This window comes from Sinocyclocheilus rhinocerous, unplaced genomic scaffold (genome assembly GCF_001515625.1).
Source record: "Sinocyclocheilus rhinocerous isolate Xijiao unplaced genomic scaffold, SAMN03320098_v1.1 scaffold528, whole genome shotgun sequence".
Classification (NCBI taxonomy): Eukaryota; Metazoa; Chordata; class Actinopteri; order Cypriniformes; family Cyprinidae; genus Sinocyclocheilus; species Sinocyclocheilus rhinocerous.
This window is the reverse complement of record NW_015634004.1, coordinates 121,443-139,196: the sequence shown is the minus strand read 5'-3', so window position 1 is coordinate 139,196 and position 17,754 is coordinate 121,443. Positions and strand designations below refer to the sequence as shown.

At 33.9% G+C, this 17,754-nt stretch overlaps 1 protein-coding gene across 2 annotated transcripts in view; it reads left to right on the top strand.

Moving 5' to 3' along the window:
• LOC107744820 (tensin-1-like) overlaps positions 1 to 17,754 on the top strand; it is a 267,547-nt gene that overhangs the window by 212,255 nt on the left and 37,538 nt on the right. For both annotated transcript variants that reach the window (XM_016558643.1, XM_016558642.1), the window contains 3 exons: positions 1,554 to 1,683; positions 1,849 to 1,914; positions 2,029 to 2,145. In XM_016558643.1, the coding sequence (XP_016414129.1) occupies positions 1,554 to 1,683; positions 1,849 to 1,914; positions 2,029 to 2,145 (313 nt within the window). The remainder of the gene's footprint in view (positions 1 to 1,553; positions 1,684 to 1,848; positions 1,915 to 2,028; positions 2,146 to 17,754) is intronic.

Sequence of the window (17,754 nt, the reverse complement as noted above, 5' to 3'; positions counted from 1 at the left end):
CTCAGTGGCCAGTGAGGACATTTTTATGTCCTTGTCTGGGTTTTGGAGAGGCTCTGTTGTTTTACATACTTTCACTATACTGACATCTCTGGCTCTGCTGCACCATGGGAAGGCGAGGCGACCAGCATCCAAAACCTCTCAAACAATCTGTTCCAAGCACATGAATAGAACTTTCTGTGCTGAATATGCGTGTGTTGATGCGAGATTACATTTGAATGATTTGCCATGCTCTAAAGGAATGTTCTGGGTTCAATACAAGTTAAGATCTACTGACAGAAAGTCATTTCAACTCATCCCTCAGCTGAAAACATAAAAGCATAAATTGTGGTTACAAGTTTAAGTGAAGCAAACTCCACTCACAGGAATTATACCAGCAATGCAAACCAGAAATTCATCCTTTTAGAAAAGTGGTAAATCTATTTTATTCACGCTTCAGACAACTTGTATCTAACAAAATGATCAATTGCACATTTCCGTTTGTAAATCTTTGAAAGTGTTGCTGCATTTGTATGAAAGTTACTGCAAATATTTATTTATTTGTTAATTATTTATTTATTATTTATTAGTGCGGTCAAACGATTAATCGCGTCCAAAATAAAAAGCAAATGTTTTATCAGTTAAAGCTGAAGTGTGTAATTTCTGTGCCAGCACCACCAAATGGAAATTCATCAGTTTGTTGATATATCCAACAAACCAAAATAAATGTTTTTGTTCACATAACATATGTGTACTGTGTATATTTATTATGTATATATAAATACGCACACATGCATGTATATATTTAAGAAAAATGTTATGTATATATATTAAACATATTTATATATGATATAATTTATATGAATATAAATATATACATGTAAATATTTTCAAAATATATGCGGTATGTGTGTGTGTTTATATATACTTAATAAATATACACAGTACACACATATGTATTATGTAAACAAATACTTTTATTTTGGATGCGATTAATCGCGATTAATCGTTTGACAGCACTATTATTTATGAAATCCTCCAAAACGGTCGGTCTGTCTGTCTGTCTGTCTGTCATTGTTTTATAAATGTATTATTGTTTATTAACCATTTATGTATGTGTATATGTATTTGATTCATTTATAACTATCAATTGTTAATAATAATAATAATAATAATATATATTTATTTTATTTATGTATGTATGTATTTATTTACCATTATTTGTTAATAACAATACATTATTTGATTATTATTGTTGTTTTTATTATTTAATGGTTTATGAACTATTTATGTATGTATATATGTATTCGATTGATTTATAACTATTATTAATGTCAAAATAATTTTAAGTGGTAATCAATGTTATTATTAATTAAACTTAACTTGTGTTTAACCTGGAACATTTATGGTTGTTTGTAACTGTAATGCTTTAAGCTTCTACTGGTATGACCTTCTTCTGTCTGGCTGAAAAGCAGCATATTTTCAGTTAGTAATAGTGTGTAATTTCTTTTACCGTTTCCAGTCTGTGTTTCACCTGTTGCTGTAATGTGACGTGTGGTTTCTCATGTCGTCTACAGCTCAAGTGTTACCACAAGCGCTTCCGCAGCCCGTCCCGTGATGTCATCTTCAGAGTGCAGTTTCACACCTGTGCTGTCCACGATCTGGGCATCGTCTTCGGCAAAGATGAGCTTGATGAAACATTTAAAGGTACGCTGGATTTGCCTCAGTTGAGTCTTGTATAGTAAGAAGTTTCAATATGCTCTGCCATCTCAGACTAGGTTTGGTTGGTTTCATGTGTTCCTGTGTTTGTTTGTTTTAATTAAATCAGCTGTATTGATGACACTGGCTTGATCAGTCCATTTCTTTTTTCAGATGACAGGTTTCCTGAATATGGAAAAGTGGAATTTGTCTTTTCTTTTGGCCCAGAAAAAATCCAAGGTAAGAACTCTTTTTATTGTCATTCATGTTCAGCTATTAAATAAATGACATACATTTTGTAAATAGAACATAAACTGAGCCTAGCAGCTTCTGAGTGTGGATGTTCTGTCATAGGAATGGACCACCTTGAGAACGGGCCCAGTGTTTCTGTGGACTACAATACCCAGGATCCTCTGATTCGCTGGGATTCTTACGAGAACTTCAACCAGCGCTGTGAAGATTCAGTGGAGGGTGAGTGAAGCTGTAGCCTCATTATCAACAAATGACTGAACATTATTAGACTTTCTCAAAAGTGGAGCCAGAATGGTAGTAAATCAGTTCTATTTTCGCTTCAAACAACTTTAAAACTACTACTTTTACATTTCTGCTTGTAAATCCTCCAAATTTGTAATTTTTCCATTGTAAGGTACTCTAAACACTTATAAAAAAAGTTTTTATTTATTTATTTATAAGAAATATAATTTATTTTTACTTTATTTATTATAAAGAAAATATAATAAACACATTATTTTTTATTTATTTATTTGTTTATTTTAAATAAAAAATATTATACTTTTTTTTTTACTATTTATGTATTATTAATAAATAAGTTATAAATGAATATTTTATTTATTAATTTATTTGCGAGTCAACATTTTTCGTTTTATTCAGCATTATTTGGATGCTTCCCTAATAAACATCTGCCTAGTCTTTAGACATCGAGGCAGCTCACTAGCTTTGCTTATTCCTTTATTAACTAATGATGGTCACTCAGAGTTCACATACTGTAGAGTTTGTGTTCGGGTCATCCATCGGTCCCACATCAAATCATCAGCATTCATTGGAGTTTTGTGACAGAGCTGTTTGTGTACACGTGTCTGATAATCTGTGCGTGCGGCGCGACAGAGACTGATTTAATCAGATGAGTTTGTAGTGTTGATCACAGAGGTCGAGTCGAGTTCACATGGCCGTGTCACTGGAATTGTCCTCACACCCTTGTGGTCTAAACTGCGAGCCTCCTTATTTTAAGTTGTGGTGTGCTTCTGGTCCTTAGACATGTGATTTGTGGTCCTTTTTTGAGACATCCTCATTTGGTGGGTCAGCTCTCTGGAGAGGGAAAGTCAGAGTGAGGAATGCAAGGAGGAAATGTATGCAAATCTGTTGAGGTTTGGATGGAAGTACTGCATATGCTTTAGTTTATATAGCTTTTTACCTTATTTGTTATAAAATGTTTTAGTGACATACATACAAAAGGTCTTCTCCAACTTTCTAGATTTTGACTACCAGTAGTGTGCAAGATTCAGTCACTCTTAGAATATACCAGCCATTTGTAATGCCTGAAGAAATTACTGCAATTTATCGATTGATTCATATAAAAGTTATACAGTTTTATAAAAATTGGTGCTTACTTATTATTATCGATCTTGGAAACGGTTTTGCTGTTTAACATTTTTGTGGAAACTGATAAAAAAAATTTTCAGGATTCTTGAAATATATATATATATATAAACTATATATACACTACCGGTCAAAAGTTTGGGATCAGTAAGACTTGTGATGTTTTTTAAAGAAGCCTCTTATGCTCATCAAGGCTGCATTTATTTGATCAAAAATACAGAAAAAAAAAAACAGTAATCTTGCAAAATGTTATCACAATATAAACTAATGGTTTCTTTTTTAATTTCCTTTAAAATAGAATTTATTTCTATGATGCAAAGCTGAATTTCCATCAGCCATTACTCCAGTATAAAGTGTCACATGATCCTTAAGAAATCATTCTAATATGCTGACAATATCACTGTTTTCACTGTATTTTTGGTCAAATAAATGCAGCCTTGGTGAGCATAAGACACATCAAGAACATAAAAAAAAAAAACTTACTGACCCCAAACATTTTAATGAATTAAAAGAACCAAAGACTTAAACTACTTCAGTCTGTGTGCCTTGAATTTATTTAATACACGAGTTTCACAATTTGAGTTGAATTACTGAAATAAATGAACTTTTCCACAACATTCTAATTTATTGAGATGCACCTGTATATGTACAACAATTTGTATATTAAATTCACATACTAAAAATCTGATCATGTATTATTATTATTATTATTAATAAGAAATCATACTCAGTGCTGCAGTGGTTGCATATTGTATGTTTTGTAGAGCAGTTTAATCTATTCACCAGCATCTATAAATCAGACCAAAAATGGTGATTTTAACCAGATTTAGTGATTGTTTTGTGTGTGTGGTATGCATCAGAAAGGACTGTGGATAGTCTGGAGGTGGTCTGGAGACTGGTACAATCCCAATATTGAATAGAAAACATCCCACAGAGCCCAGTTTCCCTGTGGGCATTTGACCACAGTCACTCCACACCACCCTGCGTCCCAAGCCTCCATTTCCCTCGTCAGCTTCCAGTGGCATTTGGTGAAATATTCCAGGCGTTGGCTGAGAATTGTGCAATTCATGCTGTGAGGAGACAGTCAGACCAATCCTGTCCAGTCACAATGTCCAAAACGACTACAACTATAAATTATTTTGTCTTCGAAAACACCCATGCGGCGTGCTTGTTATCTGTTCGACTCGAGTATGTTTTGATTACTGCAATCCAAAAAATACTTTGAAAACGGTCGAGACTGTATGGTCGTGTTATTTTTAATATCCCTGGGGTCAAATTTTAGGAGCTCCAGTCAGTTTAGCCCACATTTAAATTCTACTCTGTTCTCTGTTGAAGACATTTGAGATGATGGGCTATAAAGGCTATAAAGTTTGCCACCCTCTTGACCAGTCCCTGCTTTAAATAGGGCAGGCAGAAATAGGAGGCTCTTGGCTGCCACCTTTAAAGGAACACTCCACTATTTTTGAAAATTAGACCCGGAGATCGGCTGAATGGATTCGAAAACGGTAAAACTCAACTGTTTAACTCTAGGGGAGTTGGAAAATGAGCCTATTTTCAAAAATAGTGGAGTGTTCCTTTAGGAGGGGTGTAAACTAATCCAAATCTCCGGTCAAGAGGCAAGACCCCAAACTACCCCCTGGCAGTGTTTTATGCCCCTTTATAAGAAGGTTTGTGGTCAGTAAGATTTTTAAGTGTTTTGAAATAAGTCTCTTATGCTCACAGAGGCTGCATTTATTTGATTCAAAATATGGTAAAAACAGTAATATTGGGAATTATTATTTAGATTTGAAACAACTGTTTTCCATTTTCATATATTTTAAAATGTAATTTATTCCTGTGATGCAAAGCTGACTTTTCAGCATCATTACACCAGTCTTCAGTGTCACACGATCCTTCAGAAATCATTCTAATAAGCTGATTTTGCTGCTCATTGAGCGCCCATCCCTGCATGCAGAACAGAGTCTGTCTTCAGTCAGTAAGGACTGCTGAATGGAAAGGGCACATTTGCAAATGAATTTAGATGCCTGTCACATAGTCAAATATCTCCATTGAGTGACTGCGGCCAGAGGACCGACTCCAGAGACATGATAAGCAGCCAGACATTATGCCTTTGTGCTGGAGTTCATGCGTCCCGTCTGCCGAGACTGAAGGACTGACTGACATTGTCAGAGGAGAGAATGACTGATAGACCAAGAACAGTGAACTTGCGTCATCATTAACGCTGTCCTTCCTTCACTGACTATTTGCTTGATTAAGCAGCTATTAATGTTTCATTTGCTAAAGTCTGAAGTATTTTAAAAACTATACAGTGGAAATGATTAATACGTAATTGTGGTGTGCAGCAAATCCCCATATTCATAAAGAAATAGTTCACCCACAAATTAAAAATTGTCATTATTTTCTTTCTAAATCCCTGATTGTGTCAATTTGTGTCTTTTTTGCATGATATTCACAATGCTTGTTTCAATACAATGAAAGAAGAGGTTATTAATTAGTTTGAACGAATGTTCGTTTGTTCATTTATTCATTCATTCATTTATTTTAAGACACAACCGGAAAATAGGCTAAAATAATCACCATGCTTTCCCAATTGATTAATCACAGTACTTTAAGACAAATGTTCTGTTTTACAATTTTCTCAAATGTAATGTTTAAAAATGCAAATTATGCACTGTCTAATTAAATATGTGCTAATTTGCATACATTTCTAGAACCAGAATCTGAACATTGGATAAAACCTGGTTCAAAATTCATAGGAGTAAAACAGATTTTACAGCGGGTATACTATATATTTCTTTTTACCACTTAGTAATCAGAAAATATGACAAACTGCCAGAAAAAAAAATCAGTGTTTTAGGAACAATATGTTAAATAAATGAATATATTATTAATATCTAAATAAATAAATCAGGCAAATAATATATGAAGAATAAAATAAAATGAAGAATAAAGATCGTAATAAAACTGCAAAGTTTGGTCTTTAAATACATAGTTCTTAAAGATGTATTGTAATTTACATTTACAGATGCCAAAAAAAGTGTAATAAAATGAAAACTTAAATGTGCATATTGGATGCTTTCTTTCTATATGGAATCGAAAAAAAAAAATCAGTGCATGAAAACTGTAATGTGTTGTTTAAGTTCCAAAAGTTACACTTGTGTGACTTGTGCTCTAGTCCAAGTTTTCTAAAGTCATAGTTTTGCAAAGCTAGTAATAGCTGTAGCTTTGTTTGAGGGACTGGCTAAAATGTAAAATGTTCTTCGCGTGAGATGCTCTGGAAATGATGTTTGGGACTGCTGATCCCAAACATTCTCACACAAAGCTATTTCATGACTTCAGAATTTTGGAGGTTGATTATAATATATTGTAAACCATCATCCATGTTTGTAGTATAGACGAGAGCAGCTTGGAAAGCCTTCTCTTTTGTGTTTTCTACTGAAGAAAGTGTCAAAGAGTTTTTAGAACAACACAAGTAATGATGAAAAATATACATTTTTGGGTGAACGATATAATTGCATCTTACATACTTTGAAGAATTAAATCCATGCAGTGTTTTTTTTCCCTTACAGTACTAGAGAAGTAAACCACTATCTTAAAACTCACTCAATCTGTACCGAGCGCCGTAATTACAGTAGCCCACAAATGAGAGGGCAGAATTTTAAGATGATAATGCTTTATCCCTTCTTGGATGTTAATAGCTCAGTAATTGATGTCTTATCTGCTTCGTGTCTTGACCACAGATAGCACTTCGCTGTTTAACAAGAGCTGCTGGCAAGGTTAGAGCAAAACAAGGCCAATCTTTGCTGGTCCGCTGATATTTGTACACCTCAGAAACCACAGACACTACACTTGCCTGCCTCAGCGCTGGGCTGGAAGCCATCAAAATAGCTTTCCATGTCTTGTTTTCAATGCCAAGTTTGCTGTCATGAACGTTTATTATAATAGGCATTGTTTGGTTTAATATGTTCTGCAAGTCCATACAAATGTAATTTTGATAACGTGATGTTTCTGAGCGAAATGGAAAGTTTGGAAGGGATTGTGAAAAGTGAGCAATGAGATTTTTGTATATACTCTTCTCGCATAGCATTATTATTATGCATGTTGTTTTTGGCAGGTCAATATTAATTGAGTTTTTGATTTTGATTATATAATTATATATTATTATATATAGTATTAATCTTGTATATGAAAATATTATGCAAATTACAGACAGTATACAGTATATACATTTTAACTTTTAATTTTAAATAATTTTGGCCTAAAATTCATATGACTTTAATTTACAAACTATAATATCTATTTGAAAGTTTGGAGTTAGCAAGACTTTTTTTTTTTTATGTAAGAAATCGTGTATGCTTACCATGGCTGCATTTATTTGATCAAAAAATATAGTAAAAACAGTAATATTGTGAAATATTATAAAAATTTAAAATAACTGTTTTCTCTTGGATTTTATTTAATTTATTTTAATAAAAAAATTGTTGTAGTATTTTGTCCCAGTGATGTAAAAGCTGAATTTTCAGGATCTGTTTTTTTTTATTTTCAGGATTCTTTGATGAAAGTTAAAATATAATAAAATAGAAATGTTTTTTAACATTATAAATGTTACTTTACTGATCAATTTAATTCACCCTCAAAAAAAAAAAAAAAAGTCATACTGACCCCTATTACCTAACGGTAATATTTATTATAATTTGTATGTAAAATTCACATACATTTTAACCTAAACTCTTGATGTTGATTACAAAACCCCATTGAGTCCATGAAGACATTAGAATTGACACAGAATTGCAACATTCAGTAACCATCCAAACACAGTGCCAAGTCAACATTAAACAAGTGAAAGGTGAGGACAGGCGTTACGACTGTAAAAACAATCCCTCGGTCCGTCAGTGTCTTTGCAGTGGCTCTGACTCTTGAGGTTCAGCTTGAAAGACTGGAGGGGAGTCAGGAGACAGAGCTGAGGCCTTGTTTACATGGCCTCCCCATATTTGGCCGGGGTTAGCCCTGCCCACAGCATTTTTGGGATGGTTGGGTAAGAAAAGTGTGACGGCGGGGAGATGGGATTGGAGAGGTGCTGACAGAGATGGTGTGTGAAAAAGAGCCAACTCCTCCAGCCTGGATACCAAAAGGCCTTTTTGTTATCAGTCACTAGAGGGAGAGCGACAGAGCGAAGAGTCTGTTCACTGCACAAGCACAGATGAGACTGGATCGTAATTGTTACGGTCTTATTTGGACCGTAAAAGCCCAGAAGAGGTAGAAGAAGTGTTTGGGAAGGACTGTTGAAGCTGATCTGCTCTGAGGTAAAGTTGTGTGAATGATTTGTCCTTCACAACTTATGGTCAGTGACTTGTTGTGTCAACCACAAATGGATAGAGAAAAAATAAAGAAAAAATTCAAGTTTAAAACTTGAATTTGTGTTGCTGTTTAAATGATACAGATTGTAATAGCTTGAAACTTTTATTGTAATGAATTGATGTCTTTTTTCCTCCCTTTTGCTATAGTGTTAAAGGTGAAATTTGTCAGACGTTCTATTCTCTATGTTGATTTGTTTCCCAAGCAGAATGTTTGAAAATCAGAAATATCACTTTTGACATAATTACTAATTATTTGGTGTCGTTATCATTTTGCTTTATTTTAGAATATTTGAGACATTTCTTTGATTTTATTTTTTATTTCATTTTTATATTATTTTGTTTATTTATTTAGTTAGTTGTTTTTATATTATTTTATTTGAATTATATTTAAAATATTTATATATTGTTTTTATTTTAATTAATTTAATTTTCTTCAAATAATGAAAATAAAATAAATCATTTTATAAATTAAAAAAAATAAATACAAATACATAGATCACCACAAGTAAATATATTTTTATTATGACTTTTTAATGTTTTTTTTTTTTTTTATAAAATCTGTTAATTGGCTGCTAGCTAACAATATATTCAGTCAAATATCAAGTCAATGTATTTCAGTCAAAAGTGCAGATAATTGACAAATCATGTGCCAAAAGTACGATTACACCCTCATTATTTTTGTTGAAGCATAATATGAAGTTTTCCAAGGCTTCTTAACTTCCAACATGCGTTAAATGCGTTTTCAAGACTCAAGAGTGCTAATATACTTAGTTTGAATTAATGAGAACTCAACAGGTTTTGATTGTGTCTTTAGAATTTTTAGTGCAATTTATTTTTTAGAATAAATTGCAGCGTTTCGAATAAATCTCACTGGCTGCATTTAAGTTCACCAAACTCAGACTCATACTAAGTATTTTTTCCCCAAGGTTTTGCAGGCACAGCTGATTTCTTTATTATGAGTCTAAGTGCGGTTAGCACATATTTAAGCTAAGCTCTTAAACAGAGCGTCGACTACGGTTTCATCACAGTTGTTGCAGGATTGGTGTTTGAATTGCGTTTTGGAGTTCAGCTGTGCAAAGCTGAGCTTTATTATGGTCTATTTGTGTGGCTGGCAGTCTAACTGTTACGTAATGAACGTGTCTACACATCAAGCTGGCTTCAATTAAACCTGCTTGCGATGGGCGGCTGGGCGGCTCCATCTTGAACATTTTTTTAATTTTGTGGCTAGAAACCAGTAGCTTTGCCAACAAAATTAGAGAGTTAACCCTTTCAGCAGGCTGTAGATTAGTTCTCAGCACTGTCGTCAACAATGCTAGGCTTTTACTGTCACCATCTGTTAACACATGACACCAGAGGTGCACTTTTCGTGTTTCCCCTCTGACGGATTTAACTACCTGAGGCTGTTTGTTCACATGTGTGGTCTTCCGGATGTTTTTGTCGCGTGGTTTTGACACAGTGGCAAAAGCTAAGGTTCGTGCACAGATGAGTTGGAATTGGAAATGATATGGAAATGTCCACTGCAGATGATTCCTGATCACATTCTGAGTTCGGAACTGTCTGTGGACAGGATTCTGTTATGGAGTCATTTTTATTTTTTTTGGCCTTTTATACTCTTATTGATGGGGTTAGTAGAATGAGGACAGGAAATGATGATGATGATGAGAAGAGGCTGAATGGGATTGGGAAATGCTGAACTTGGACACCTGTCACCTGTAGGAATGTACTAACCACTTACTTCTGGTGAGTAATGCCTTAAAACACTGAATGGGTCTCATAAAAACTTTATGGTCCAGGTCACATTTTACCACATTTTTAGATAAACAGGAAAAAATTAAATAAATGACATTTTACATGAAAAAAGGAGGCATATTTGTAGGACCATTACGATTTGTTTGTATAACGACAAATTCTTATTATTGCAGTACTGTAATGTTTTACTTTTGGGATTTTTTTCTTTTATGAATTTTTTTTGTACTTCGTAAATTTCTCAGTAGTGATTTACATTATATTTCATGCTGTAATATAATTATATATATATATATATATATATATATATATATATAATTTCATTCCAGTGAGCCTACCGATTTCTCTCAACATGAGGACAGGAGAGCTCTCAGTCAATACATGGGGAAACAAAGTAACTGGTACTACTTATTTGAAAAAGTAACCTTGTAAATTAAAAAATAAAGCGTTACTTTACTAGTTACTTGAAAAAAAGTAATCTGAGTACATAACTCACGTTACTTGTAATGCTTTACCCCCAACACTGTATGTGTATGTGTATATATATATATATATATATATATATATATGATAGGTTTAATTTTCTTTAAGTAAATTATAATTTCTTTATTTATTTTGAGGAGTGAAATATGACCTGAACATGTTCTTGACTGGTTTTGTAAGATTTATCCAAACACAAAAGAAACACATCTGTGCTGCATCCTATTTACATCCAAACCGTGACGTACATCTGACACCATGGATCTAGTGTCATGAGATGTGTGCCTGTTTTGTCTCAGATCTCTGCTTTATGCATACAGGATGAGTCCTTATCATGTAAACAGGCTTTAGATTTGTCCCTCTGTATCTCAGGGATTAAACTGCTTTGACTCAAAACTCATTGCGTAATATAGCAAACGTCAGACCTTATGAAAGGCCTGTGTGCACACCATGCCGAGAATGTTCCTGAATCGCTGCTCCAGTTTTCCGAACACAGAGACTCGGTTGTTCAGAGTGTGTCTGCCGTGGGCTGTTTTGTCAGGCTGTGTCCAGGGCCTTCAGGAGGATTCACATTTAGCCAATCATAACATTTGACCTTTGACCTTTGCCTTCACACCCACGACATGCCCGCAGCTGCTGTCCAGACCCCTCTCGCCTGTCGTCCGCTCGCTGGATCTGTGTTTGTCTTTAAGTTTAACTACCGTGCAGAGAAGAAACGCTTTCTCGTGAAGAGAGGAGGCCGATCAAAACTCCACCTCCTCTCTCTTCCACTTTACAAGACAAGATTGTCCCATTTCTCCAGCATTCCAGAGGCCTACGCACATAGCTCAGCACGGGTCAGATATTCCCCCCTAAATAGCTCGCACTGACCTGTGACAGATGGCGGTGATGATATTTATGAGACCGAGAGTCCAGTTATGTGCACCCGTTTCCCATTAACGCTGATTGAGAAACCCTTTGGGGTTTCCTCACGCAGTCACTGGCTTGTTAGATACCTGAGTCCAGCTAATTTTTTACTTTAAGACTGGTCATAATAAAAAAAATAAAAAAAAACATAGTCTCAGTTGAAGTTGGTCAGACTAGTTTTAAAGACACTGTCTTAACTTAGAGGCTGAGTTTATGCAACTGGCCCCTGGTCAGGGATCTGTATGTAAACTTTTAATAGAATCATGTTTCCACAAGGACATAAGGACAAATTACTATATAACCTGCCGAATAAATTCTTCATTCAGATATGCTGTTCTTTGCCTGGAATCGGTTACAAGAAATATTATACCTTACCCTGTAAGAAATTATTTTTTTGAAGTTGTAAATCAAAAGATTATTGGCTCTTTTGTGAAGATTATTTCAAGAAATTCTATTTCAGTGTTTCTACTTCAAAATTTCGCATTTAGTTCAGTGTGTTACATATGGAAGCTTATTTCTGCCACAGGACGAAAAAAATAAAGGTAAAAATTTGTTGAATTGTGATATATAGACTCAGAATTATTGCAAAAAAAAGATGGAATTGCCACAGGATGAAAAAAATAAAGGTAAATGAGTTGATATATAAACTCCAAATTTGCAAAAAAAAAAAAAAAAAATGGAATTGAGACAAAAAGATAAAAACAAATTGCATTTTACCTTATGTTTGTTTAATTTTGTGGTGAAGACAATAACAACAACAACAAATAATTATGAGATGTAAGTTTGAAATGGCTGAAAAAAAGTCAGAATTCTGAGTTTATTTCTTGCAATTCTTATTTTTTTCCCCCTCAAAATTATTAGAATTTTTTTTTTTAAATTGTTGTTTTCTTCGTTCTTAAACTTGGCATAACATTAAAATTCCCCTTGTGTATTTTTTAACTGCACGTTGTTGATCGTATTGCGAATGATTCATTCATGCACATTTCATAAAAAAAAAAAAGAAAATTCAAAAACATTGCAACTGCAAATGCATAAATAATCCAAATGAATGTGCATTGCCTTGGATTGTGAGCTATCAGAGGCTTCATTTGAAGACTCTGTGTTTACAATGGAAGTTTTGTCTAGTTTTTTGCATTTTGAGTGTTTGTTGCTTAAAAATTTGCTTAATAAGGAAATGATCCTTGGTTCAGTACCAGAATCTTTAGATTCTGAGATGAAATATGACCCAAGCATGTTCTTGGCAGGTTTTTTGTGAGATTTACCCTAATACTTTGGATAACTAGTAACAAGCCTGGGCATAAATGTTTTGTCTGGAGACGCCTTGTGTTTTTAAATGCAGTTGTAGTTTTCTGTAGCAGCTTTACTAATTATCCCTCAAACCTTAATGAATTGTGTCATCAGTTGCTTTAGGGATGGATCTTTTCTCTAGCCACAGGTTTTATAAGTTAACTACAGATATAGTGAAAAGCCAATTCTACATGCGATACGCTCATAGAAGCAGGGCTACATGTGAGTGGAACCGCAACATGCAGTTTCCTTCTGATTTTCAAAGTGCCTCATTTAAGTTTTGATTCAGTAATTCATTGTTTTGGTTCTCCAGAGCTCTCTGAGGACTAATGATGAAGTGTGTGATGAGGAGCTGGTGTGTGCGGTCTGTGTGCGTAAGTGTGTGGAGCGAACGGCCCGGGCCAGTTCCCAACCGCAGTCAGCCACTGCATGCCTATCAAAGAGCCGCCCTCGTTTCGCCCGCTCTGTTCCCAGCGCTTTGAGAGGGGCGTGATTGCTTTTCCTTAAAGTCAATGTAAGCGCCAGTGAAACGTTACCCGTGAATGGCCTCTCGCTGGAGTCATGTGGAAAGCTGCGTGCATGAAGCTCGATGTCCGGCTTTAGCACTGAAAAATATAAGCAGTGTCTTTCTCCGATTGGGATCCAGCAAGTGTACACATCCAAAACAGGGAAAATATGCCAAAAATCTCATCTTGGTTCGTATTCGTTTAGACTGCATCCAATTCTGATTTGATTTTGAGATTCAGTTTTAGGACTGGCTCTCAAGTCATGAAAATTGTTTTAGTTTGTCGAGACCATTTAGTCAATATCAGTACATCCAAACTGTTTTCATAGTAATGCCTAGTTCTTTCATGAAACTCTAGATGACGCAGGCTGATGGGTCTTAATGTAACTAATGATGATTGGTTCATGTTGCATACGCAGCCAATGAGCTTGCTGCTTTACATTTAAATGGCTGGTAAGCATCCACTTGAGCATTTTGCAGCATGAGTTAATCTGAAACCCTTCACCTTCCCCAGCTCCACCTGTATAGATCTGCTACGGGTTATTTTATATGCTATTTGTGCAGCAGTATGCTTAAATACTCACAGCACCGTATCGCCGTATGCAGTTTCTAAAATCTGATTTCACAGATGGATATGGTTTACAAAAGGGTTGTAAAAATGTCAGATTTCATGTGGCTTTTTGGTGTTTAGATTGTAAACAGCAAAAATTATTTGAATTAGATATGCCAAAAATCATTGTTTTTTACTGCCTGTCTGAAAAAAGATATGATCTTATATTGTTTTAAGGTGCTAACTGCTTGTGGGAATTTAGCTGGAGTAGATGTGGTGAGGTTCTGTTCATTTTTACTGTGCTTTAATCACACAAAGCTTTCCCAACTCTTTCATATCTGCTTTTATATAAGAGGCCCATCAAAAGCATCTTTAATGCATATTTAATGTCCTGCACTTACCTTATACAGGCTCCATTACCAGAGGGCTCTTGTGATGAGCGCCTGTGAAGTCAAACACAGCACTTTGTCTTCTTCTCAAGTGCTTACACAGTGTTTTCTCAGCAGGTCTTGACCAGAGTTACAGTGACCGCACATTTCATTAAAACTTAAATCACATTCATATTGCTTTAATGGCATAGTACAAAATGCTTTTGTAGCATTTTATATACATTTTATTTAAAAAAGCAGCTATTACTCCAGTCTTCAGAGTCACGTGATCCTTCAGAAATTGTTCTACTATGCTGATTTACTGCTGAAGAAACATTTCTTATTATTATCAGAGTTGAAAACGGGTGAAAACTATTTATTTATTTATTTCAGGATGAATAGAACATTTTTACTCTGACATTCAAAAGTTTGGGATCAGTAAGATTTGTAATGTTTTTTAAAGAAGTTTCTTATGCTCATCAAAGCTGTATCTGTTTGATCAAAAATACAGAAAAAAATTTAATTTTGTGTAATATTATTGCAATTTAAAATAACTGTTTTCTATTTTAATATGCTTTAAAATATAATTTATTCCTATGAAGCAAAGCTGAATTTTCAGCATCATTACTCCAGTCTATTTTGAATAAATGCTGTTCTTTTAAATTTTTTATTCATCAAAGAATCAAAGAAAAAAGTATCACAGGTTCAACACTGATAATAAATCAGCATATTAGAATGATTTCTGAAGGATCATGTGACACTGAAGACTGGATTAAAGATGCTGAAAATTCAGCACTGTCACAGAAATAAATTATATTTTAAAGTATATTAAAATAGGAAAACAATACTAGAAATCGCAATAATATTTCACAATATAACTTTTTTATTTATATAATATATATTTTATAAATTATATACATTTTATTTATATCATATATAATTTAATAATGTATTTTTTTATCAAATAAATACAGCCTTGATGAGCTTAAGAGACTTAAGAGAAAAAATCTTACTGATCCCAGACTTTTGACACACACACACACACACTGAATACTGGAGTAATGGCTGTGGAAAAAAATCAGCTTTGCCACCACATGAATAAATGATATTATATATACTGTAGTATATTGAAGATCCTGTCATCAAGTCAAATTCCTTGTGTGTGTAAACATACTTGTAATAAAGCTCTTCTGATTCTGAAAATAAAAAATGTTGTTTTAAATTGTAATGATCACAGTATTACTGTTTTATTGCATTTTTGATCAAATAAATGCAGCCATCATGAGCGCAAGACTTTATTTTAGTGAGGAAGCACTAAAAGCAGCATGAAAATAATTTGGTTCTAGTAATTTCTTTCTTTTTTTTTTGATTTCATAAGCAATCTAAGGTCTGTTTTCAGGTTTCATGTCCAGTCTTTCACGTGCTAAAGCAATCACTGGTGAGCTCTAAGGGTTTACAGCACTTAAATTGTTCAAACATTGCCATCATTTGGGAAAAACAGCATGTACATGCAGATGAGATCAGATGAATCGGACATCTGTGATCTACACCACATTGGTTCGCAAGGGTATGATTCAGTTGTGGGAGTGTTTTGGCAGCAGGTGTTAAAGCGATGATCACATTGTATGTTTTGATTCATGGCAGCGGGTGTTTGTCATTACATGGATATCAGTCATGTCACATTGTCAGGATGTCTGTTTGCTGACTGCTGGTCTGTTTCTGACTGACTTACACAAACATATACAGTACATTCATTTCCTGCAGACACACCATGTGAAGTTTGTACAGTCCTTCCGTTAACTTTTTTTTCTCTTTCCTCTTGGTTTTAATCTCATTCCATGTCCTTGAAAGCTCAGACTATCACTCACAGAGCAGCAGCCAGAACTATTGATCTTTTTTAACATTAAGCACATATGTTTAGATAAAAGATATAGAGAAATCATTAATGTTGACTATTAATGAACAGCTCGAACAAAGAAAAACTCCTTCCCCATGCTGGTCATTTAACATGTTCATTACACATTTTTCAACGGACTCTTGGCATTTCTGAAACATTACCTGCCCTTTAATTAGTCCAAGTAAACAGTCCATGTTTTGCTACTTGAATCATCCAAAAATGATCCGCTTTTTCCGCCCACCATGAAACAGGCCACTCACGTCTCCTTATCTATATTTTTTACTGAGATGACATTAAACATTTTTATTTTATTTTATTTTATTTTAAGCAAAAAGCCACTCGAGTCTCCATCTATATTTTCTTTACTGAGATGACATTAACCATTTTTATTTTATTTTATTTTATTTTATTTATTTATTTTTTTTTAAGCAAAAAGCCACTCGAGTCTCCATCTATATTTTTTTTACTGAGATGACATTAACCATTTTTATTTTATTTTATTTTATTTTATTTATTTATTTTTTTTTAAGCAAAAAGCCACTCGAGTCTCCATCTATATTTTTTTTACTGAGATGACATTAACCATTTTTATTTTATTTTATTTTATTTTATTTTATACAGGCTATTTTATTTTATTTTATTTTATTTTATTGTATTATTTTAAGCAAAAAGCCACTCAAGTCTCCTTATCTATATTTTTTTTACTGAGACGACATTAACCATTTTTTACTTTATTTTATTTTATTTATTTATTTATTTTTATTTATTATTTTTTATACAGGCTACTGTAATTTATTTTATCTTATTATTTTAAGCAAAAAGCCACTCAAGTCTTCTTATCTATATTTTTTTTACTGAAACTACATTGACTATTTTATTTTATTTTATTTTATTTTAAGCAATTGGCCAATCAAGCCACTCTTTGTAATGTTCTATGCCTTAAGGCAATTATGTACAACACCGTTAATGCATCAACCATTGACTGACCAAACGTCCACTTCTGTGAAGTAATGTGAAATCAGATAGGCCTACTGTTTTGCCTACTGACTATTGGGAAACACTATAAAAACACACACACACACACACTCAAAGCCCCCAGCTGCCTGTGCTTGTAAATCTTAATAAGGTAAGACTTCTCAAACAATGTTAAATATAATATGCTAGTTTTCCATTCTGGCAAAAACTAGTACCATGAAATCATAGTGTTCAGGCCAAAACCGGTAAGGGGTGTTCTAGGCACGACATGAAACTGTGGTAAAATCACTGTAAATGCATTAGAGTAAATTATTGCTTTTATGAAACAATAGCAAGTGGAAACACAAAGCAGCTGACTTAGTTTTTGGAACAGAGCCGCAGTGTTTATGGAT